Here is a 24,024-nt window from a genome sequence, read left to right as displayed (position 1 = left end):
TGCCACTGTTTACATTAGTGTAGCAATAATAATATATATATTTAGAAATCCTGTAGGAACTGATGATTTATATTTTCCTTCCTTAGGCCCATCCTATGACTCTCATGTAAAAATCATTTAAGTCCCTCAGACATATGCTAATTTAGGATGACCTTAAATAATTTATTAAATGACTTCTTCAGAATACAAATCTCTCCAATCGGGTCAATTTCAAGTATCAAAAACACCACTGTAATTCCAAAGGTGTGATTCAGTCAAGGATTTGCCATGTCTTCTATTGCTGTAGATATCCACAGCAGTTCAGCAAATCTACAAAGAATTAGTGAGATATTAAAAGAGAAGTTTATGGGCATTTAGATGACAGTGTCCAAATACATACACTGGTCATCAAAGTGCTATAGAGGAGTATCCTTCAACCTCAAAGGCAGTTACAACAACATGAAACAGATAGAAATCGAAAATAAATAACCCTGGATAAAAAAAAAAAAAAAGACATATTTTAAAATTCTGAAAACTCTCCATTGCTGGCAGTGTTTTAATTCAAATTTAGAGATTTCTAAAGGTTACACTGCCTCAGAACAAAATACTGGTGACACCTGGTCAACGGTGGTTTGACTGGATGACCATAATGTTTCCTTTTAGTCTTACAGACTGAGTATCTTGGCAACTGCATGTTTAAGAAATAGTCTCTTAGGAACAACCTGGAGAATAGAAAACTGTTTAGAATTCATAAATTCTGGTTTTATTATACAATCATACAAAGTTATTGTAACAGCTACAGATGAAACAGACTGAGTTTTAATTTGGTAAACATATACTAAAAGATTATTTTTTTTTTTTATCCTTTAAAAAGCAAAGAAATTGATACTCTGGCTTTCATATTTATTTATAACATCAGTGCAAATGGGAGTGACATCATTTACTCCCCCTCAAAAAAAGAGAAAAAACAATGTCAAACAATGTAGGTTAAACACAGCTTATATAAGCAACAGTCAACACACCAATGGATATGACTGCGTTAAGTAGATTATATGGGAAGGATTTAGAATGAGTATTTTAATTTTACTGAAATGTTGTTTGTATTTATAAAATGCTCTGTTCGAAACCAAGAGAAATAAAATTCCACATAATAAAACACATAGTACTTGCTGTGCTTTTGCCATTTGAAGAAGTTTTTATTCAATCGTCAGCATTGTCCCCGTTTCACAGGTACGGAGTCAGAAGCATGAAGGAGTCAAGTCGTATGATGAAGGCCACACATATTCAAGCAGCACAGCTGTGAACAGGACATAGCTGCTTGGCACCTCCTCTGAGCCATTAAAACTTGCAGCTCGCAGGATGGTGAGGATCTGCTAGAATGAAACAGATCAGCCAAGAAAAATGAGCGGCTTTCCAGTGACATTGACTTTTTAAAATGATCCTAAAAGAAAGGAGGTTGTTACACACAGAAAGTTGGGCAAGAGTGAGATTCTTTTCCTTTGGTTTGGGGAAGAAAGTTCTTTTGAGCTCCCTGTCCCTGCCTTTGATTTCCCATTAGTAGTGCTAGATATGACAAATTCTGTTTGTGTATCATGTATCATGATTTCTTGTTCTTTGCCATTTAGAGCAGCTGGGTGAAACAACCAGTGGAATTAAATATGATTGTCTTACCTGTCAGAAGAAGGTAGACAGATAAAAACATCAACATATTATACAGGGAATATACACTGCTGCCAGTAAGATTTTTCAAATGCAAAAGATTGGAAAAAACCCCAGACATTTAATCAATTTTTCTACTAACACCCTGCACTATAATCAATATCATCAGTATCAAGGTGAAGTTGGATCCCCTTAGGAAGTGGTGTGTAGAAGCTATTGTCACATTCCTAGACAGTTTACTCTGACATAGAATCGTAAGAGTCATTTCAACTAGAATAGACCTTTAAGATCATTGAGTCAAATCATTATCTATCAGTCAGGTGCTAAAACAAATCCCTTAGCACCACATCTATGCATCTTTTATTTCCCTGGGGAGCTTATTACAGTGTTTAGTAACCCTTTGAGTAGAAAACTTTCTTCTAATATCCAATCTAAACCTTTCCGAGTGTGACCTTTCCGAGGCCATTTCCTCTTGCCCTATCACTTGTCATTAAGAAGAGGAGACTGACACCCACTTCATTAAAACCTCCCTTCTGGTGGAGAGCAAAACAGTCTCCCTTCAGCCTCCTCTTCTTCAGGTTAAACAACTACTGTTCCCTACAGCCACTCCCCAGAACTGTTCTCCAGACCCTTCATCACATACTTTCATGCCCTTCTCTGGACCCACTTCAGCACCTTCTTCTAATGATATCTGTCTTCTAGTGATGGCGCTAACTCAAGGTGTGGCCTTACCAGTGCTGACTACAGGGGGACAATCACTTCCCTGGTCTTAACTGTCTCAACATTTCTGATGCAGGTCAGGATGCTGTTTGCCTTCTTGGCCACCTCAGCACACTGCTTGCTTATGTTCAAAACAGCTGCCAAGCAACATTTTCAGGTATTTTCTGGGCAGATTTCAAGCCACTCTCCCCCAAGCCTGTAGTCTGGCATGGGGTTGCTGTGACCAAAGTGCAAGACCTGACATTCAGCCTTGCTGAGCCTCACATAGCTGGTATCAGGCTCATTGACCCAGTCTCTCCAGGTCCCTCTTGCAGATCCTTCCCCTCGCCTCTCTTGCCTCCCCTTGGTATTCTGGCATTTGACACCATAGGATCAGCATTCTTCCTATATGCTGCATCTTTCTCTGGTTCAAATGTAGGATGTCTCCACTTCCCTGTCTTCTGACTCATTCTGATATCCACCAATTTTATAGTCCAGTAGCCAAAAGTACATTTTCCTATCACTCTGCCACTAGGAATGTAAATTCATTCCAAGGAGAGCAAAAGAACATTTTGTTTAATAGAACACTGCAGTTATCAGAGCTGCTCTCTTCCCTGGAAAGCTCTCAGAAGACAGATTGGAAGTGAAAGGACTAACTCTCCTTATCTTTTTTCAAGCTTTTAACTGCCTTATTTGTCACCTATAAACCCACTTCACTGCTGAAAAACACAGGAGTGTGTACTGCTTCACTGCAATTGTAAGGAACCTCAAATGTTATCAACACCTCATAACATCCATGGACTAAAGATTGCCAAGCAGTTTCCTTCATAACCCTATCCTTTCAGGTGTTTTGTAACTGCTATGACAAAACAGTCATCCCATGGGTTTACACTTCCCAAACACAGATTTACCTGAAGCACTTTTGTCATTGTTAAGGATGAGTAAAACCCTTTAGCAGTCCCCAAACTGTGAGAGTAATGTAACACTCTTTTGACTGCTATGAACTTTCCTTGGGTTTCTTTAAAATAAAGCTGCATGAGTCTGTGTGATCTGTCTGTATGTGCACTGTATGTCCCTTATTAATAGTCTTATTTTGAGTGAGGATGAGCATTCCCAGCTTGCACAGGGATAGCCAACTAGGCTGATGTGCCATTAAGCAACAATCACATGTTCAGAAATTCTAATAGAGATGTGCTGAGAAAATCTTATCCAGAATGAAGGGATTTTAGCAAGTATTTAGATAACCAAGGTACCCAAGATGAACCCAATGATGCCCAATTATGTTAGCAACACAGCATGCAGCACATACCTTTTACATTCTCAGTAAAAGCAGCTACGACTTCTACCATTCCCTGCTCAAATCAGCTGCTAGCCAAGGACTCCCACAACAGGCAGCACCATACTGGTGTGCAGGCTGCCCAAGTAATTTCCCCAGATTTTACCTCTGTGGTTGTGATGCCAAGGTGTCCTCTGATGAAGCACTCAATGGACAGAGATTTCTTCCACCTTGCTTTTCCTATTTCATTAATGTACAGTCAACATTGGAATTACAGCACCCTGAAATGTTCTAATATCTACAGAATATAAGGTAGGACTGAAAACAAGCACTCACAACTAATTATCTACATCCTAAGTGCTTTTCATTTCTAAACAAAGGTGATAAATGCTAAAGTCAATGTTCAAAGGCTAGTAAGACATTTTTCTGAATTTATGGGATTAGCATTGCAGCGCCAATAAAGATCTGTCCACACAAGAAAACTGTGACCACTATCACGTAGGAACAGTTAAGGCTTTAGCATATCTGTAGTTTTTCACTGAGGTTCCACTAATGACAGTGAAGGGGGAAAAAAATGCACAAAACTCTATTCCTTAACTTGTCCCAGAATTTAAAAGGTATGATTTTGAATCTTGTGAGTGTATCGCTGCATAAAATTCACTTCCAGAAGTAGTTGTTCCCCAGATAGCAAAAGCATCCTCTGAAGGGAGTTTCCTCTGCATCACTCCTAAACAGCATTTTTTTAACATTTTTGTTCAGGTTCCTGAACAAAATTCTCTATCATCTAGGCTACAGGCTCAAATATTGACACTGATCTTAACCTCTGTCCAACATGTTCACCGGAAAGAGAACATTTTTAACAGCAAAAAAACACACTATGAAGCAAAAGCCGAGTAGTTTCATTGCCAGAAGACCCAAATTCACCAAGTACAGAGAAATCAAAGAACACAATTTCTCACTGGAATTCCTCATCTTTCTAAGCAGCTCTAAACCAAAAGCAACCTACATCCCGGCTGTTTTGTTGTTTTCTTTTCTAAGTCTTTAAGACACTTGTTGCTCTTCAAAATAGGGTTTTTCTGTGTTTGTTTTGTTGTTTTATTTCCCCCCCTCTTAATACAGTGAATCATGTACCTTGCAAATCTTCTAACCATTGTGGGTCTAGGGTCTTTTGCTCTTGCCTCTCCAAATCCAGAAACTCCAAATACTTCAAAATTGAGAAGCTGGTGAAATCTGCCTCATTTTGAATACCTTGTTTCAGAAGATTTTAGCTACTTCTCCAAGCAGCAAGAGAAAGCAATCCTTTTGAATAGTTTTTTGTTGCTTGGTTTTTTTTCCATTCCTCACACCTGTCAATGAACTACTCTTCTTGCCCAGAAGTTAATAATGAGATTTTCATTAGCAAGGTGTTATGTAAAATGACTTGGCCACAGAATTGGAATATTCTGAAAAACTAGTACTTCTTCTTAATTCACATGCAGTATTGAAGCAGAAGCTAACAATTGAGATAATCATGATGAAATGAAAACATTAAGTGTCGGTAATCAAACACAGTAATGTCTTTCAAGAAACAAATATTCCCCAAGGTCGACTTTTTACTTTTCTAAAATTACATTACACCAAATTCCAAACAGCCATTTCTCTGCTTTCAGTGGAAAACATCAAAAGGTAATTCCAGCTTCCGGGATTATTTTTTTTTTGAGGGTTTAAGTAGAAATAGAAAAATTGGCTCATTAATATAGTCATAGAATTAGACATTAATAAAGCTTTTATTCTTCACAAGTAAACCTCAGTCCCATTAGTGTTACAATTAACTTCATTAAATGCTTCTACCTATTCTCAATACATGAAGAGAAATTACCATTAAATGACAAAATTAGCTGACCATAGAACTGTTATCTCCTCCTACAGCAGTGCTACATTTGTGCAAGGGGAAAGCCACATATATTCACGACACTGGCTGAACATGCTCTGGACTGCGCTTTTTATATTCAGGTTCACCTTTGAGCTGGTTTTGTAGCATTCACAGGCGAAACACTGTTTCCTGTGCCAAAAAAGGAACACCAAAATTTAGCTTGCTATTTCTCAGAATAATTAGACATTTCACCCTACCATCTCAAGTGTTTCAGGTCTTGGGTTGGTGCAGACAAGGGAGAAATACTGCTACAAAACATTGCTGCAATTTCACTCCATTATAGCACTACTTGCTAGGGCTTACCACTGTGGTTTTCCTCTAGGTCTAAGTATGCCGTAAACCATAGACTAGTCCATAGTGGGTCATGAATCAATGTTTAAGGTTCAGTACAGAAAAATTATTTGTGATTCCTGCTGATGCAACAAGGATTTTTCTGACGCAGAATCTGGTTTAAGCTAATGCTAATATACAAGGGATGCCTAGAAGTACAGATTTCAATCACCACTAAGCAAACAAAATAACAAACAACTTCTGCAAACTTTAGAACACCACTAATTGTTCTAAATTGTTCTAAGCAGCAGGATCTCATGCAATTTTTTAACCAGTGAACAGCAAATTTTTATCTCAAAAAAGCCCTGAAAAAAGATCCAAGTTAGTGGACTATTTGCTCATGTTTACATGAAACTTTTTATTACTCCAGAGGCAGGTGCTGGAGAGAGCTGTTGCTACAGCCTCTCACACATTGTGATTCAGTTCATGTTTCTGCTTCACTCAGCATGAGGCTCCTTGGAAGTAAGTCATCTGATTCTTGATTTTGACTAAGTTAAAGACGTAAGTGTGGCTCATGAAAAAGCTTTTTGAGGCAACTAAATAAAGGGTCCACAGAGGTAAAAATTGCATTACTAAATAACTAACTAAAACCTTGGGTGAAACATGGAAAACATGACAACAGTTTACTATTATTTTATGAATAGGTAGAGTAGTATTGATTCCTTGCCCTCTGACTGCTTGTACAGATTACAGCTACCCAGGCAGGCATCAGTAACTTGGTCCTGGTGTTTAACTGCTGCGTTATTTTATTTAGTTAACAAAATGTTGGGTTTTTTACTAATTAGGTTTAACAACTTAACACTTAGCATTGGCAATGTAAAACATAACTTTACTTCTAATATCACTCTCATTTGAATTTCTCTAAGTTCATGATACTGGCTTTTAACAGCCTGGGGTTTTAGTAGTGCAATAACATTCTTTGTTATTGCTAAATTTTGAGCCCCAAACATTAAATCAAAATTGTTCAAAGCTCTATTTTATCCCTACTCAACTTTATACTACAATCTTGGAACACTTAAACTCATTAATAATCAGAAGGTACAACTTAACAACCCTTTCAGAACTGAAAATTTTAACCTTCCTCTCAAATGGCAGTAAACAGTCTGATCCAGAATGGTTGAACGTATTGTTTCCCAAAGGCACGGTTCGCAAGTAGTAGTATACTCCTTGTGAAAGCAAGACCATGACCTCGTAGTGAAACTCATCTTTTGCCCTACACGTTAGACAGCTATCTCCAACACCATCCCAGGGTGGCATAGCAACATGATTAAATACGTGCTCATGAATGTTACAGTTCTGCTCCCCTCTGCCCTGTCATGAACATCCACAATGTCCTACCAATAATAAGGTCAGGATTCTGACATTACTTCCCTATCCTCTGAAGACAGCCCAGATAATTTGGTGTTGTCTTATTAAACATATGCTTACCAGTACTTTACATGCTACTGCTCTGTCCAGCTTATTATGGCAAAGGTAAGAACTCAGTATCTACAGAACTAAGATTTATTTTTTTTTCCACCAGGTCAACAGATCTGGCACTGTGTGTAGTTAGGTCAGGCTGGGTAAGGTATAAATATCTGGAGTAATGTTTCACTGGGTATTCTGATCCTGAAGCAAATATGATAAAGGTATGATACCTGCAAAATTCTGCTCAAGCAGGCTATTTTGATAAAATGAGGTAGCTTTACTTCTTATTTTAGTGGAAGTGAGACTGGAAATCTTTCAGTTTCTGAAAGATGAGTGAACCTGACCCATAAAGCTCCAAATAAACCTATCCAAAATGATTTATTTTTTTTTAAATGCTGCAAGGTGTAGTCCCTATTAGTAAATGTAACACTTTACTGGAAAATAAATAATTTATTTTACATTTCTGAATAATGCTATGATACAAAGCACTGGGGACCTCAGAATCTCTTCAGGGATAAAAAAGCTCCACCTGACTTTCCTTATGCTTCATGTGAACATGAAGTCTGACTTACTGACAAAGGTTGTAATCATTCATTGCAAATTTTTCCACTTTGTAGCTTTCTGTTTCACCACTGCAGCTAACTAAGAAGTACAATAGAGCTCCATATTCCTGCCACTAGAAGTGCTATAAATAGTCTGATTTCAATAGCAGGCCTGCTAGCAATAAACTCCACTATTTAATCGTCAAATTAGAGCTTCATGATACCTCTCAGCAATGGATTGATTCTATCCACCTTCCCACTGCCTTTTACTACTGCTCCCATAGTTTCATGCATTTTACCAAAACAACTTTACTGAGCAAACTCTGTGGAGCTAAAAATTCATGATACAGTACTTTCACTGACCCCTGCCAAAGGCAAGCTAGGAGCAGCATATCATCTGGAGATCAGAAAGCTCTTCAACAGATTAAATTTACCACTTAGCTGTGATGGATAGTACCAATCTCTGCTTTGAACCCACAAGCTTCTCTCACTCTTTTTTCTATGGACACACAGGAATTACTGCTATACACAGGCCTAGGAAAGATGCTGTGGATAAAAACATTCTACAAGACAATCTTGGTTAGAGACGTTAAAGCTTCATTTAAGCATCTTTACCTAGAACTACTTTCACTACTTCATCTCAAAATGACAACACAGAGCATTGCTAGGCAAGGATATGGACAAAAACAGACAAAATTGTGCTGCGCTCCATATCCTTTACCTTTTCATCTAAATACATAGTAACATTTGGGTAATATGGATAAAATTGTCAAAACATACAATACACACGTTCAGTTTAAATTCCTTGTTGCATTATATTATTTGTAACAGTGTCAAGAGGCTTTTCCAGAAAAGGTGGGGGGAAGGGAGGGCAGCCACAGAAAGGGATAAATAAATAAAGCCAAAGATCTGCAACGCAATTCATTAATTGAAATCACCTATAGCAAGATTTTATGACTCTCTCCCTGGATAGCCAAACACTATCGGCACAGGTTGTTTATAGAAATACCAGATTTCGTAATGGTTCTTCCATTATATGCAGGTTATTTACACGAATTACCACTCAATAAAAATTTCATCATCTAAAATTTCACAAAAGAACAAATTAGTGACCCACATGAGGCAAGCATAGATGAAGTTAATTGTGTGTATGTTACATGAGTATCTTAAATAGTAAGTAAAATCGCATTAAGTGATTAGGAAAGTAAACAAACTTCAGTGTTCCTTTGTTTACAAATACACATGCCACCTAATCTGCTGTAAATATTGGCATTAGGTACATACACACTTATAAAAAGAGCAGAGCGTATAGTTCCAGTCCTTTAAAATTCTCCTGGCCTTGCAATATGCCTTATTTAAGACTAAACCTGTTTGTAAGGTGCAGCTTATATAACAGCTAAATTTCCAGTCTGCTTTAAAAAAACATTAAGTGCTACACACAGTAAGGAGAAACTGGCCTTTATTCTACAAATATATATGTCCATACACCAACTCATCTGCAGTCATACAAGAATTCCCAAGCCCAGGTTCAGTGGAAGCCATAAAAACAATCATAAACACTACGTATCATCTGCTTGTCTTTGGGTACAGAATCATTAACAAGGTTGGACATCTTGCAGTACCCTCACTAGATACTTCAATATTTAAGTGATATTAACAATGACTCAGAAATTCTGTACCAGAAGCAGCAGACTGGAGGGCAACACCCAGACAGTGTAACATGCAACGTGTTGACAACTTTCTGATGTGCTCTGTCCTAAGTCTTTCACAATTGTGGCCACAATAGTTTGGGCTAGCTGCCAGTGATGCAGAAAGGGTATCTGGAAGCTGGGTATATAATCAAAGTTTAGCGTGCTGGGTGCATGTGAACTTGTGCATTTTTGTGTAAACCCGTCCACCTCTGTGCACATCAGAAAGAAGAGTGGGCTGATACATATAAGAGCTCTTTCCCTTCTTTTTGCAGTATCACCTATTCTAAGTGCAGTGCTTGTTGTTTGAATGGTTCATCTCAGCACTCAAGAGAGCAGATATTTGGGCCCTGAACATTTTTGCAATAATCTCCAAAATAAGCTGCTCAGAAGAGTTGTTGGTGCTCTTAAAAGAATTAAGCCACTCAAACCCTATCAATATGGCAATAAACATGTTTTGTGTGCACTTTCCTAGTCTTATCCCATTCTCAAGAGAAATTTCAGCCCTAAATAGGGCTTTCCAGAATATAAAAGCATTCTTGTATGATGCTTACCTTGTAAACAGTACAGTTGCAGTACTCAAACTGTCTTTTCCTGATAGCTTTAACTTTTTTATACATTATTTGTCTGAAAAACTCTTGACAAATCCTTCACAAAGTCATCATCCAGAGACTTAAAAACCACTTGACTCTATTATATCACTGAAATACACTAGGGATTTGGGAGTTTGTTGGCAAGAGTGAGTTGCACAAACAGCATAAAAAAAGCTAATGGGATCTTCTTCATACTTCCACTCCAGAAGAAAACCATAGGAAATCCAATTCTACCATCAGTGATGAAGCTAATAACCACTGATACTAAAGGATTAAATTAGGTACAAATACATGACAATACAACACTTCACTGTAAAACAGTAATTAAATTGAGAGTTACCTGTTACAGTATATACTCTAAAAGTATTATATCATTTTTCAAACAGATCTAAATTTAGCGGTAACTCCCAAAAGGACCACAGAAAAGTGAATTCATATTTTGATCCCTTATACACTAGATCCAGCAAAAGACAACAAAAAAGGAAGAGAAACTTTCCTCTGCATATTGTACCATTCTACACTATTCCTTTTCACAGAATCACAGAATGTTAGGGGCTGGAAGGGACATCAAAAGATCATCGAGTTCAACCCCCCTGCCAGAGCAGGATCACCTATACCAGATCACACAGGAACACATCCAGGCAGGTTTTGAATATTTCCAGAGAGGGAGACTCCACAACCCCACTGGGCAGCCTGCTCATTCCAAAAGCTAGTTGATTTACAGAAGGAGATCTGCACACGTGAATGCTATACATGTGGTTTTGCAGAGAAGCACAGCCCAGTGATTAGTGAATTAACAAAATTCCTGAACTTCTCCACAAATAATGTTGCACTTTATGTTCCAAGAATACCACATATTTAATGGCACAGTATTGTCTTCAATTTGTTTTACTGAGAAGCACAACCTTAGCGAAAAGATAGTGTGTCAGTTCTTGTAATGCTGTATGCCATACAGCTGAATGCTCTCTGGTGTGGTATTTCATATAAAAAATGCAAAGGCTTTAGAGTCAGACATGTGGATGTTCTTACCTTTGGTTCCATTGAAATGAAGCTGTGGGTACCTCTGCTGGAAAGAACTGACCTTTTAATTGTTTTACTGTGGTAGAAGTGGTAGTAATCCTTCAGTGTTCCAATCTGTAAGAGGAGTGAAGAAATAAAAAGGGGGAGATTTAATTTACAAAAAACAATGTTATTGTTTTCATTTCTAAAAGTCTATAAATTATGCAATTTCCTGTGTTCTGAAAAACTACTTGAACCCACTGATCACCTTTCCAAAGAAGGACATATGATACAAACGGACATTATGTCCTTGAGGCAGTAACTGTGTAACCAAAGGTTATAACTGAGATGATTAGTCTGCCTGTGTCTACCTTTTTAATGTTTAATTTATATGCAGTACTTTAAAGTAATTCAGTATCAATCTATAGCCAAGCTGTCTTTAAATTAAAAGTATAAAAAACATCAAATGGCTATATAGTTATTAAAAAGCATTCCAGCTAGTTTGCTTAAGGAAATGTACTGTAAAATGCACTAGATTACATTATTTATATAATTTTTAAAAGAATGTTCACAGCATCAAAGTATGCAACATGAACAGGCTTCTCTTTCTGACAAATGCTGGCAAGAAGTACAAGAAAGAAACATGGAAATAGTAGCTTCATAAAATACTGACTTCCTCAAAGTACAAAAATCAATTCATGCAGACACAACAGAAACACTTTATATTTTTTCAGTACCCAGTAGCAACATTAAGTATTAAACTAAGACAGCCTTCACAGTCTGATAAAGAAATTTTCCTTTCCATAGTCTTTAATATCTAAACTTTCAGAACTTCAGACTTTAGTTTTCCACACCTATAAACAAACATTCATCCTACTTGTCATTAGGGAGAACATATCTTCAACTCCTTTGGAATCTGACCTTTTATTCCACTGCAAATCTTGTAAGACGCTTAGTAATTTAGTTAAAAATTCTTTTATGATAAGCAAAAAAGGGACAGTTGAACTTGCTGTCATTTCAAGTTGAAACTCTCAGTAACCTCAGAAACCATGCTTGGTTTCGCAAATAAGTCTGAATTAAATCTCCAGAGAGGATGGAGCAACATTCAAGAATTCCAGTTTTAACACGCACCCCCACCCCCACCCCGCCCCCGTATCCTGAATACATGTGTGGGAAGCTTCAGAGTTCACCAGTGAATGTTCAAAGAGAACTGTAAATCATCCACTGAAAAAAGCCAAGCATATGTGTTTAGAATATTAGAGAACAAAAATCTTGAGAAAGTATCAAAGTGGACTAAAGAACAAAGAAGATATTAGGAAGCATTTATTTACTGATAGGGTAGTCAAACACTGAAACAGAGAGGTGGTCCATGCCTCATGCCTGTCAGTTTTTAAGCAGAATCTGGACTACGTCTCTATACTCTTGGTCAGCCCTGAATTGTGAGGCAGTTGGACTACGTGATCATTGTAGCTCCCTTCCAACTGAAAACAGTCTACTCTATTCTGCTCCACTGCATCACTTTTGGCTATATTCACTTTACTCTGACTTTATCAGCTTATCAAGCATCCCTTACCACGAGCCTTCTGTTACACTTTCTGATTTATGCTATCAACCACTGAAACTTGGGGACAGGTTTAGCACCAGTACAGGTGATGGCATGCTTCTGCAAGACAAAGTGATATAATCAGTTACTTCCTGGACATTTCCTTATGTCATCAGTGGCCTCAAACAGGGTTGAATCCCTAATTACTGTAAAGTGATGACTCTTGCTCTTTTAAGTGCTCAGAGTCCAATGAACCAATGGACCTTGCCATCTTCAGACTGAAATTAGGAGCCTACTACTTTGTGTGTGTCTATACAGTGTGTGTACTTGCGTAAAAAGACATAGTTCGAGCAAGCAACTGTTTTACCACAGCACAGAACAGCATTTGTAGAAAGGTCACATTCTAGGGAAAATACACTTGTCCTGTTTTGTGCTATGCAGATCTTGGTATCATCCAGTTCTGTGTCTTGCCTTGCACTAGTTTGAAGATTTGGGGGTTTATGTATTTACTAAAGATAGAGTTTATCTGACCCCTTGGAGTGCATCTGAAATAGCATGGGCCAAATAGTGCACTTGACTTCGTTGAATCTCACACAGCTGGCCTCAGCCCATCTATCCAGCATGTCCAGATCTCCCTGCAGATCCTCTCTGCTCTCCAGCAGATCAACATGCCCACTGAACTTGGTGGTGTCTGCAAACTTACTGAGGGTGAATTTGATACCCTTAGGCAAATAAGACATTAGACAGAACTGGCCCAAGTACCAAGCCCTGGGGAATATTACTTTTAGCTGGCCATCAACTGGATTTAACTTCATTCATCTTTGGGCCTGGCCATCCAGCCAGTTTTTCACCCAACAAAGTGTGCACTGTCCAACGCATGAGCAGACAGTTTCTTCAAGAGGATGCCATGGGAAACTATGCCAAAGGCCTTAATTGAAATCCATGTAGGTTAACACTTGACAGCTTTTCCCTCATCTACCAGGCAGGTCACCTTGTCAAAGAAGAACAGATCAGTTAAGCAAGAACTGCCCTTCATAAACCCATAGTGACTGGGACCAATCATCTCATTTTCCCATGTGTGAAGCATGATGTCATTCAAGATGATCTGCTCCATGACTTCCCCCTGGTACAGAGGTCAGGATGACAGGTCCATAGTTTACTGGATCATTCCACTAGCCCTTCTTGTACATGGGCATCACATTAGCCAGGACAGTTGAAAAATGATGAAAAAGATTTAACTACTTTGTTCTTAAACACAGTGGGAAAGGAGGGCAGATTTGGTCCAAATCTGGTTCTGAACTCTGTAAAGCACTAAAGAGCCAAAAAAACATAGATCTGCTAACCCGTACAGTTACAAAACATAAAGTGTTATAAATAGGAACAATTTATTTCATGGAGTTGAAGATCTGACCCTTCACGTTTTTAAGAACTGCAACAAATTTCTGAAGTGCTAAATTCCCTGACAAAAGGAAATGGCAAGAACAGAGAAACGAAGACAGCTCATCAGGTTTACTATCATTTCACCTAATTTTGATAAAATCACTTCAATTGTATCTCTAACTTCAAAATGCTTAAAATATTGCCACATTATACAAAGTATAATCTGAAAAGGTTGAAACAGAATGTGTTGGCAATACCAAAGCTTTATTCCCTACATTAAGCCAATGAAGCCAACCTAGTATCACAAGGTGTTTTGACAGAACTACTTACACACCTTTCATGCACACCATTCTGTAACAAATATGAAGGAGGTGAGCCCCTAATCCCAATGCCTGCTGGCTCATTTCTATTCATGGGTGAAGACAGGTTTGTTGATACTACAGTAAAACTGCCGGGCCCTTTCCCTCTTGTGTCCCTCCAGACTTAGAAAATATTAAATACCTTAAAATCAGATTTCTGATCTCAGTATTTAGGGGCAAGAAAGTCCTGCAGTGGCTGTCAGTTGTTTAATGACCCACTCAAATTAAAGCATTCATATGCGGAATAGAATAGACCAGGTTGGAAGAGAGCTTCAAGATCATCGTGCCCAACCTATCATCCAATACCACCTAATCAACTAAACCATGCAACCAAGCACCCTATCAAGTCTCCTCCTGAACACCTCCAGTGATGGCGACTCCACCACCTCCTCAGGCAGCCCATTCCAATGGCCAATCACTCTCTCCATGTAGAACTTCCTCCTAACCTCCAGCCTAAACCTCCCCTGGTGCAGCTTGAGACTGTGTCCTCTTGTTCTGGTGGTGGTTGCCTGGGAGAAGAGTCTCCTTTTCTCCAGGCTAAGCAACCCCAGCTCCCTCAGTCCCTCCTCATAAGGCTTGTGTTCCAAACCCCTCACCAACTTTTTTGCCCTTCTCTGGACATGCATAGTCATCTAAGACCTAGAACCTGAATTTGTATTGCAGGGAGCAAAACTGCGTACTAGAGACTTTTGGGGCATGGGATTTTTTTTCCCTGCTAAGATGCTACAATAGTGACCCCACTTTCCTAACTTCCAGCTCTCTAGCCCAAACCCCCACTGTTTGAGTCAGATTTCCATTACACTGAGTTTAGCTAAGCAACCAAGTGGACAGTTGAAAAGCTGCTCCCTGATCCGGTCTGCAGACAGAGATAGGGGCTCTTTCTCTCCCAAATATATCTTCTAATCCAAAGCTTTTTTTTTTTTTTTTTCCCTTTTTTTTTTTCTTTTGTGCAGGTTTTTTGTTTGGTTGCTTGCTTGCTTTTTTTGTCATCAGAATGAGGAATTAGACTTACTATTGTGTCGTTCACAATAAATAATAGCAAGGTTTGGCCACATACAGCACACTGCAGTGAAGTGAAAGACTGGACCACTTTCAGTTTTGGACAATTTTAGGCTCCCACAAAGATCAGCTTAGAAAATATTTAGGAAAGAGAAGCACAGGCCCTAGGGATCTTACTCAGACTAAACCCTAAAATTCCACCTCTCAAGAAGAGGCCTCTATCCAAATATTTAAGCTCTCTGCCAGTCCACTGATACCCTGTACTGCCCCGCACAAGTCCAAATAGCTTCTTGGATTAGTACAAGTGGGTAATATTAAAAAAAGCTGAAACTGTTGAACGCTATGGTCTAGAGTTGCAGTAACAAGACAGTAATTGCTCTGATGACCAGTCAAAAGAAGGCGGAAAGTGTGCTTTCAATGTGCCCAAATTTAGTTAATTAAAGAAACTGAAGCAACAGCAGAACCAAAGTGATGTGGGTATGAATACAGATTGCCACTTTAGATGCAACCCAGACTACTCTGAAAGCTTGAATTCTATCTATACTCAAATGCCCCATTAACCCAGTTTTCAGCTAACAGAAATTCAACAGCCTAAGTTGTTAGTATCTGTATGCGCTCAAGGTAAAAACAGCCTTACTTGCGAGTGCATATCTTTGCTTCTCTCATGTTCCTTTCACCCCGGGTTTGTTTCAAAGAGAAGAGACAAATATGCAGAGTGTTGCTGTTCTGAATAGTGACACTCTGAATAACTTTGACTCCTTCCTGAAACATTGAGGCTCCCAGATGGAGAAGAAAGTTGTTGCTTATTTTTTTAAGTGTTTGGTTTGGAGGACAGTATAAATCAGCTGGGAAAACTACACTCCCTGCCAAATCAACAAAAAACAAGTAGAGAAATTATTACATCAGAGACATCACAATTTCCAGAGAAAGAAACCAGGTTGTATCTCTTTATGTGGCAGGAACATCCTAACACTTCAACCATTTTATCCTTGACATTTGTTCTCCTTCTGTTTAAATAAGGAGAAAAAAGGTATCACACTACATCACTCCAGACTTCTTTTGTATTTTTCCTTTGTATTTCAGTTATTTGGATGGAGAAATTTTGTCTGGGCACATATCTTGTGCTATGGAAGTGCAGTTTCACTTTTTAAAGACTTGATTTTAAAAATACAAACTAGAGCCCTCAAAGTAAAGTAGCCCTCCATTTTTCAAATAACATCACTACTGTTGCTTCTATGTTTCACCTTAAAAAAGAAAACCAACAAAGGTGGCACATTAACTCATAAAAAAAACCAAACTTAACTTCTGTTTCTTTACTCTTCTTGGTAGGATAAAAAACACCAGTAATCTGAAGTCAATTATAATTCTTGATATTCTAACTCACTATTGATTATGAGTTTTTTTTCAAAGTCACTTCATAAATCTTAATCTGAATTTTGCATGCATTGGTTAGAAGCTTTAAAATTATCAGAAAATGAAACTAAGCAAAAAATGCAAACTAAAAAATAACATTTAAATTTTCCATGTAAAATCGTCACATAAATTGGTGTACATAACTTTGCATTATCTCAATAACAATACTTTTTCAAATAAGTTTTCTTTTCAAGGCTTTCTACTACATTCCAGGATATAGCCTAAACGTATCTGGAGTCACAATTCTATACTATAATTAACAATAAATTCAAATTAAATTAGAATTAAAAACTAAGTGTAGAATTCTAAATTCCTAGATTTATTGTATATTTTTAGAATTCAAAAATTCTGCTTCTGTAAATAGATAAATGTTCTGTTCTAAATATTACTATAAAATACACTTAATATAAAACAAGACTACTAATTTGCCTGTAACTTTTAAAAAGTTCAGGTAAGTGGGGAAAAGCCTCCTAGATCACACCTTCTGCATACAGGTCATTCTGTACACTTGTATTTTAAAACAAAGATTGCCAAATGAAACTTTGAGATTCCAGTGCTTTAGTGCGCTCTCAGTAACTATTAAACATGTGAAATTACTTGAAAAAGAAACAAGACAAAGAACAACTATAGAGCAAGACAAAATATTTGGCTTCATCAAAAAAATGAGTCTGTCATGTAATGCAACTAAGCTTTAGTACAACTATCTCTCCAAGAACAGGAAAACCTAAGTCATAAAAGAGGTCACAAGTCTCAGGAGGTAGTAAGAATTTAGATATCAGAAAGATATAAACCAGAACTGCATCATAGCTTTATTTCAATGCATACTACACCACACTAAGATTTACTAATTTAATCTACTCTACTATATGGGACAAATAATCTTTCCCAAAAGGATTGTGGCATCTTTTTTTTTTTTTTTGGATTATACATTCATTTAAATCCTGCTGATACTGGAATGAAGTTCCTCTACATTGTTAATAGAGTTCTGAAAGGCAAACTTAGCTGATTTTCTTTTAAATGGAAATAAAATTTGACCATATTTAATTACAAACAATGTTACTAAAGTGAAGGGGGGGAAGGAGGGACGACCATAAAAAATGCTCCCGTCATGTAAATAAAGCCAACATAAAGCTGCCCAAATATAGTTCATGTGAAACTGTTTTGAGTCTTTTGTGGATGAGCAGTGAAGACAACTGTGTCTTATTTGCCACAGGGCTCTCAATATGGTAAATACATATTCCTTCCAAAAATTATGACAGAAACAAAGCCTGAGCCTGCCCCCTACCTTTCTGTCCTGTAGCTCTGAGAACAAAAGCATTTATCAATTTTTATAGGAGAACAAGTGCTTATGGTGAACAAGAGCTTTCCTTGAACCTGAACTGTGTTGTGCATTGGTACTCTCTGAACACTTGCTATGTGGTACCACTACCCAGAAACACAGGCATACAGACATGCTCTGCATGAAGTTAGGAATAACTAAAATGCAAGAAGTGGAAGATATCTGAACAGTACGTTGACTGTTCAAACATTAAATTGAAACAAAACTCACTACACTACTTGAAATCATTCTTTTAAAGTCAGTAAGGATTTCATCCACCCTCCCCCTAGGGCTGATAAACAGGTTGTGACTATTAGAGCAATGTTTTAAAACAAGCAGCTAAAAATTACTGTATACAGAGTCTTTAATAATTAGGGTCAGGGGAAGGTTTTTTTCATGAAGTACAAGTTTGGTCTTCCAACAGATATATTAGCCTAAACGAGTTGGTGTAATGGCGAAGGAAACCATGTCTACATCTGCTGTGAAATGTTGAAACGTTACAATTACAAGTACGATGGACCCTCATAATTGCAATTCCTGTGTCACTGTGAGCTCAGCTCTACCTAAGGAGGCATCACAGCAATTGGCAAGTTCATGTCCCTGTCAAAAAAGCAACATACGGTTGCTCAGCGCTTGTAGTTCCAGTGCAACATTACGCATTTCCTGAAAATTTTCAGAATATAATGAATTATTGCCTTCATTCCCATTAATCTTTTCTGTTGTTTCTTTACAATACAGAAGGCAGAGCAATGTAAACTGATTGCTCATGTCCCTATCTGTGAAGTCCAATGAGTCACCACCTTTCTGCAATTAAAAATGAGTGCAACAAAGTACAAAGCTGTATGAACAAACTTAATCTCTGCAATATTTCAACCAACTTCACAGTCATCATGAATTGCAAGTTCAAGCCATAACAAATGTTGTTTGTATCTGCAAAGAGGCTGTTAGGCAATATAGTAAAGTTTGCTTCAGTAAACAGCTTGCATAAGGAAGTCAAATAGGAAACAAACTCCCTTAACACTTCGAGAGGTCAACTAAACTGCCACTGCTTTCTGACATTTTTTCCCCCCCTCATTTCCGGACTAACTACTTTTTAATTTAAAACATCTAAATGATACACACCGCATCACCTGAAATCAGCTTTGTCACTATCTTAGTGATTTCCAATCCTATTTTGTATTGTATCACTGAACACGTGTAAAATTATGAGAACAAGGGTGGATACTCACACAGGATCGTGAATGTTTAAGTAGCAAACATAACTGCCATATTCCATATACATTTAGCTACTCCATACTCTAGAGATTGTTTTCTCATAATCTGTACTTTCTGATATGTAATTATAACAAAGCATAAGAATACAGCTTGGCAGAGTTCTGACACTGCTATTTCAATCATGTAAACAGCATAAAGGGTAGTTAAGAAATAGGTTTTATTTAATCTACAGCTAAAAAAGTTTCACAGCAAAGAACGTTCATATTCATTTCCTTTTAAATCTCAATCATTAAATATTTAATAATTATCATCCTTGTCCTGAAACTTGTAAACACATTTACCAAGTCCTTGTGGGATGAAGTCCCCCATTTCTTACAAAGCCATAAATCAGAAACAACCCTGTTGAAGATAACGGAATTTAAGAGACATAAATCAAGGGTAATCAAGGCTAAAGAAGTTACTTGTAAAGTAAAGGACTGAAGAACTGGACACCAAATTAGAAATACTGTTTTATCTCTACCTGGTTATTTAAGCATCAATCTAAAATTCTTATACACATGAATAGCAAGAGGATTTATAACATTCAAAATTACTTACGCTGCTACCTACAGCAGCCAGTGAACATTTATATTGCTAGCTATAAATCTTTTCACACTGTACTTTGTCTTACGAATCTGAATTCAGCTCTTATTAGTCACAGTATATAAAATATTTTCACTTAACTTTCATGAGATTTGCTTTCAGCAACTTCCTTCTCTATCACCAATACAATTTACCAAAGAGTAATAAAAGAAGCAACTCATGGGAGTATCTAGGACTGAGTTAAGTTCACCTGTGTGCAGGCACTAAAACCAATGCTGTTTTACAGTGAACCTAGATCACACATCCTCGACTTTGTACTGTATTAATGTCTGATGATTTCCCACTCTGTACAATATGCTTAACTGTACACAAAGAAACATGCAACTTGTACAGAACCAGTCATGAAGCCAATACAGTCACCTCTCTTACATGGTTAATGATGGAGCTGCACAAAAGTTCATGCTTTAAGAAAAAGTAAGGTTTGCCAGTATCCATTAGTCATAAAAGCAGTCCCCACACCCATATGTAATCTCACTGATTTTGATAAGATAACTTGAGCAACAGCTACTCATAAGTATTTCTGGGAAGGTTCACATAGTTTAATAGTATAAAAACAATAAATTTTTGTTGATAGGATCTCAAGATACACATGAGGAAAAAGCAAGTAAGCAAATGAGATAAAAACATAATCTACAAAATTACTGCATTATGAAGCATTCAAACCTAGTAATGATGATAGCTTTGTGACTTCTCATTTGGCCACAATCATCATACATAAGCCTAAGAATTATCAGGACAAGTCTGTGCTCTGATGACGGATATTTAAATTTCTCCAAGCTGAAGTAAAGGTATCACTTGTTGAGATGGCAAAAAGGCATAACAACAGTTACACAGAGATGAGCACGTGTCAAGCGTATCAAGGAAATTCCAAATATTTGCACACATGTCCTCTCTGGAAATGACACTGTACTTCAAAGAGGCATGAATAAAGTCCTGCTAATGTTGTGTCTTCAGCCCAAGGAAGGGGAATGATTTGTCTCACAATGAAGTAAAATGGAATCTTTCACAAAGAAAACTGAGAACGGCATCATAGTTAATACTGTCATGCTATTTAGGGCTGGAGCTCTTGTGTAGCAGTGATAGGACACATCTGGTCTGTCAGACTTTCACATACAATTAGCATACCTGCAAATGCAATTCTAATATTCATACTACTGTGGTCTTTACAAACCGCAATCACAGAATTTACTGAGCAAAGTTTCAGAGATTCTCTTTGAGATCCAGTGAAGGAAGTGGTCTATTTTAAAAGTAGAAAAAGCTAATCCGTAAGACCACTGTTCAAGTATCTGCACTGGCTCCATTCCACTCTGAATTGGCAAAACTACTCCTGCTCCTTACACAAGATGGGGCTTGGTTGCCCAAGAGAAAATAGAGCTTATTCTGCAGTCCATTCCTGGAGGGAAGAAGTGCTATTCATTTCCAAGAAGGCAGGTTAGATGGATCTTCTAACTGACCTAGAATGGACTTGCATCTTTACAGCTCTATCTGAATAAAAGCTGTTCACATAAACAAAAACATTACAGCAACGACTTCTCTACACCATGGATGTCATACTACTGGCTTTAGAGGTGTGACATTGTGCATTTTCTTTCCGTCTTGTTTTCAAGATATCAAGTTACTGTGTTAATACGCTCTACAAAGAAAAGCTCAACAAAAGCAAGATGATGTTTAGGTTTATTCAGGGTGGAGGCTACACTCTAGCATGGATGAACCTGAATATTTTTAAAAGAACACTATCCAATTCTAGGCTTGAATTTCAGCCACAAAGCACTACTTAGTAACACTTTCACTAACCACTGACCCAAACCCAGTGGTTTTATTCCACTTTGAACAGGAATAAATACGAAAATGTAGCAAAGTTTTTAATTGTGACTTGTACCATCTCTAACACTTCAATCCAGTCCTGGAAAACAAACATAAATGAGGCCTACTTACCCTGATTACTCTAAAACATCTCGGGGGGAAAAAAAAAAAAGAGAGAAAAAACTTTTTAAATGGCTCCTTATTAATAGGTATCACTCACTTAGAGGCATGCTGTCTTCCTTAGAGCAGATTCCTTCTACATAGAACAGCCTGCATTGAGATTTTTGTTCTTTCCCAATTTGTTTAGAACTATATAATCCATGCTCCTATCACAGTATCACCAAGGTTGGAAGAGACCTCAAAGATCATTGAGTCCAACCTGTCACCACAGACCTCGTGACTAGACCATGGCACCAAGTGCCACGTCCAATCCCCTCTTGAAGACCTCCAGGGAGGGTGACTCCACCACCTCCCTGGGCAGCCCATTCCAATGACGAATGACTCTCTCAGTGAAGAACTTTCTCCTCACCTCGAGCCTAAACCTCCCCTGGCACAGCTTGAGACTGTGTCCCCTTGTTCTGGTGCTGGTTGCCTGGGAGAAGAGACCAACCCCTTCCTGGCTACAACCACCCTTCAGGTAGTTGTAGGGGGCAATGAGGTCACCCCTGAGCCTTCTCTTCTCCAGGCTAAAATTTCTACAAGCTGTCCTGGTAGGACTTCATGATGTAGTTCTGATACTCTTCTAGACTTTCCAATGTTTTATTCCAACAAATCGACTTTGGTACAGCATGTTACCAAATTATCACTTCAACTGTCTTAAGACCTCTGGCAAGCAGGATCGTTTAATCATATTTTTTTTCCTGCATTTGGCAGGTGACAAAGAGCACCACAGTTGCTCACTAGGGACCACATGATTTATTCACATCCATGGCTGACATGTATCTCCCCACCCCTGTGGTATTATAATTCATCATTTAGAGAGGAAGAGAAAGTATACTGGGCAATAACAGATCCACAGAACACAGCTGGAGAAGACACCAATGACACTGAAATACTTTTTTTGACACGGTCTGGAGAATTATTTATGACATGGTACAAAGCAAGGGGGAGGCTGTACACAAGGTGGCCATCTTTTCCAGTCAAGGTAAGCAGATGTCAATCAAAATGCAGCAACTGGGATGCATCTTGGGAGCGGGAAGCCTATCTTCTAATAGGAAAGCAGTAGCTAAAGTGAAGGTTGGTTTCCCTTGCAAGTATGTTGGAGAGAGAGACAAGCCACTTAAGCCCAAGAACAGTCCATGACTAAATTCAGTCTGTAAGCTGGAAATTGGCACACAAAACCCAAAAGCTTTCCAGACTGAGGACAAGTCAAAAAAACATTTTTAAAACTAGTTAGTTGTAGATTTGTTTAGAACTGGGGTAAAAATCCATTCATGAAGAACTTAAGGTATATAATAACATTCTTTAATGACCCAGTCAATCTGAAACCCTTTTGTCTTTTACATTTATTTTGAACAAATATTTGGCAAATTAAAAACTCTCATTGTTAAAATGCTACTTGATTATCAGTTCCTTTCAAATTCCTGAAGTAGGGCACAAAAATAAAATATGGAACAGCAGGCCAAAACTATGTAAGCAACATTGGTATATGTATTTACTGCATCAGAGCAGGAAATGACTACCCAGTAGAGCTCCTCTAAAAAATGGTTTCGGTCAACATTTCAACTAGTGACCTGAACACTGGCATATGAAAGACATCTGTGCAGAGAGGATCCACAAGCACATTCACAAGCAGGATTCAGCAAAGGCATATGCAAAGAACTACACTTCACCAGCAATAATCTACTGGACAAATTCAGGCTGGAGAACAACAGGCTAGGAATTCAGCAGAATAGGTCTGTGAACCATAGCAGATCACAAGCTAAATGCAGTCAACAACAAAATACAGCTACAGGAGAGACAAATAACATAATGGACTATATAAATAGGAGTTATAATCTGAAAGTCAACTGAAGGAATCCTTATTCTGTACTTAGAATAGAATAAACCAGGTTGGAAGAGACCTTCAAGATCATCGCATCCAACCTATCAACTAATCCAACTCACCTAATCAACTAAACCACGCAACCAAGCACCCCATCAAGTCTCCTCCTGAACACCTCCAGTGATGGTGACTCCACCACCTCCCTAGGAAGCCCATTCCAATGGGCAATCACTCTCTCTGTGTAAAACTTCCTCCTAACCTCCAGCCTAAACCTCCCCTCGTGC

The 24,024-nt window shown here is 38.0% G+C and overlaps 1 protein-coding gene across 2 annotated transcripts in view; it reads right to left on the bottom strand.

The window, feature by feature from the left end:
* PCSK5 (proprotein convertase subtilisin/kexin type 5) overlaps positions 1 to 24,024 on the bottom strand; it is a 292,051-nt gene that overhangs the window by 258,679 nt on the left and 9,348 nt on the right. For both annotated transcript variants that reach the window (XM_054178077.1, XM_054178076.1), the window contains exon 2: positions 11,115 to 11,219. In XM_054178077.1, the coding sequence (XP_054034052.1) occupies positions 11,115 to 11,219 (105 nt within the window). The remainder of the gene's footprint in view (positions 1 to 11,114; positions 11,220 to 24,024) is intronic.

The sequence above is a fragment of the Dryobates pubescens genome, chromosome Z (assembly GCF_014839835.1).
Source record: "Dryobates pubescens isolate bDryPub1 chromosome Z, bDryPub1.pri, whole genome shotgun sequence".
Lineage (NCBI taxonomy): Eukaryota > Metazoa > Chordata > Aves > Piciformes > Picidae > Dryobates > Dryobates pubescens.
This window is presented reverse-complemented; position numbering and strand designations above follow the sequence as displayed.